The 674-nt window shown below is 41.4% G+C and overlaps 1 protein-coding gene across 1 annotated transcript in view; it reads right to left on the bottom strand.

The window, feature by feature from the left end:
- Window positions 1-400, bottom strand: part of LOC142363352 (coiled-coil domain-containing protein 30-like) — a 23,375-nt gene extending 22,975 nt beyond the window's left edge. Inside the window, exon 1 of the mRNA XM_075437284.1 lies at window positions 376-400. Coding sequence (XP_075293399.1) covers window positions 376-400 — 25 coding nt within the window. The remainder of the gene's footprint in view (window positions 1-375) is intronic.
- Window positions 401-674: the final 274 nt, after the last annotated feature.

The following is a 674-nucleotide window of genomic DNA, read 5'->3' as shown; positions in this document are numbered from 1 at the left end:
TCCAGCGTTCCGTGTTCGCCACTCTACTTCTGTAGCAGTGTTCCGTGTTCGCTGCTTTCAAGGTCTGTCTCCGTTACCAAGCCTGGGTTGCTCAACAGCACCAAACTATGTCCCCTCTCGTCCAGCCAGGACTCCACAATTCCCCCTTTTGGTTTTTTGAGCAAGCCAGGTATAGTTGATGAGGTTGTTGAGGATGATGAGAGCTGACATAATTTTGGTTTTCAGCTTGCTACCACTTTTTCAGAGGCCCACACAAACTACACTACTAACAGATATAAGAACACAAATGCTAATTGAAGACATAGAGATGTGAAGTGCATACCATAACTTGCTGGATATAAAGAAAGATCAAATTAACTTGAGAATGATACATACTGATAGTAAATCTGTTACCGAGCATACGGGTGTAGATTGATTTACTTGCATTCAATTTTCTTGCTGGATTTACTTGTATCCAATTTTCTTCCTGTGTGGATGGTGGGACTAAAGTACCGCTTGACCACAACATATCATTATTGTCAATTGGAGGGGATGCATCCCACTGTGTCAGGCGTCAAAATAATGGTGTATCCATAGTATGAGGTCAGTAAACTTGCACTTGCATTATAGGTATACTCATCACACATACAAACATCCGTAACAGTTAGTATTGGCTATCCATATTAATCACCTAG

The sequence above is a fragment of the Opisthocomus hoazin genome, chromosome 16 (genome assembly GCF_030867145.1).
Source record: "Opisthocomus hoazin isolate bOpiHoa1 chromosome 16, bOpiHoa1.hap1, whole genome shotgun sequence".
In the NCBI taxonomy this organism is placed as follows: domain Eukaryota; kingdom Metazoa; phylum Chordata; class Aves; order Opisthocomiformes; family Opisthocomidae; genus Opisthocomus; species Opisthocomus hoazin.
This window is presented reverse-complemented; position numbering and strand designations above follow the sequence as displayed.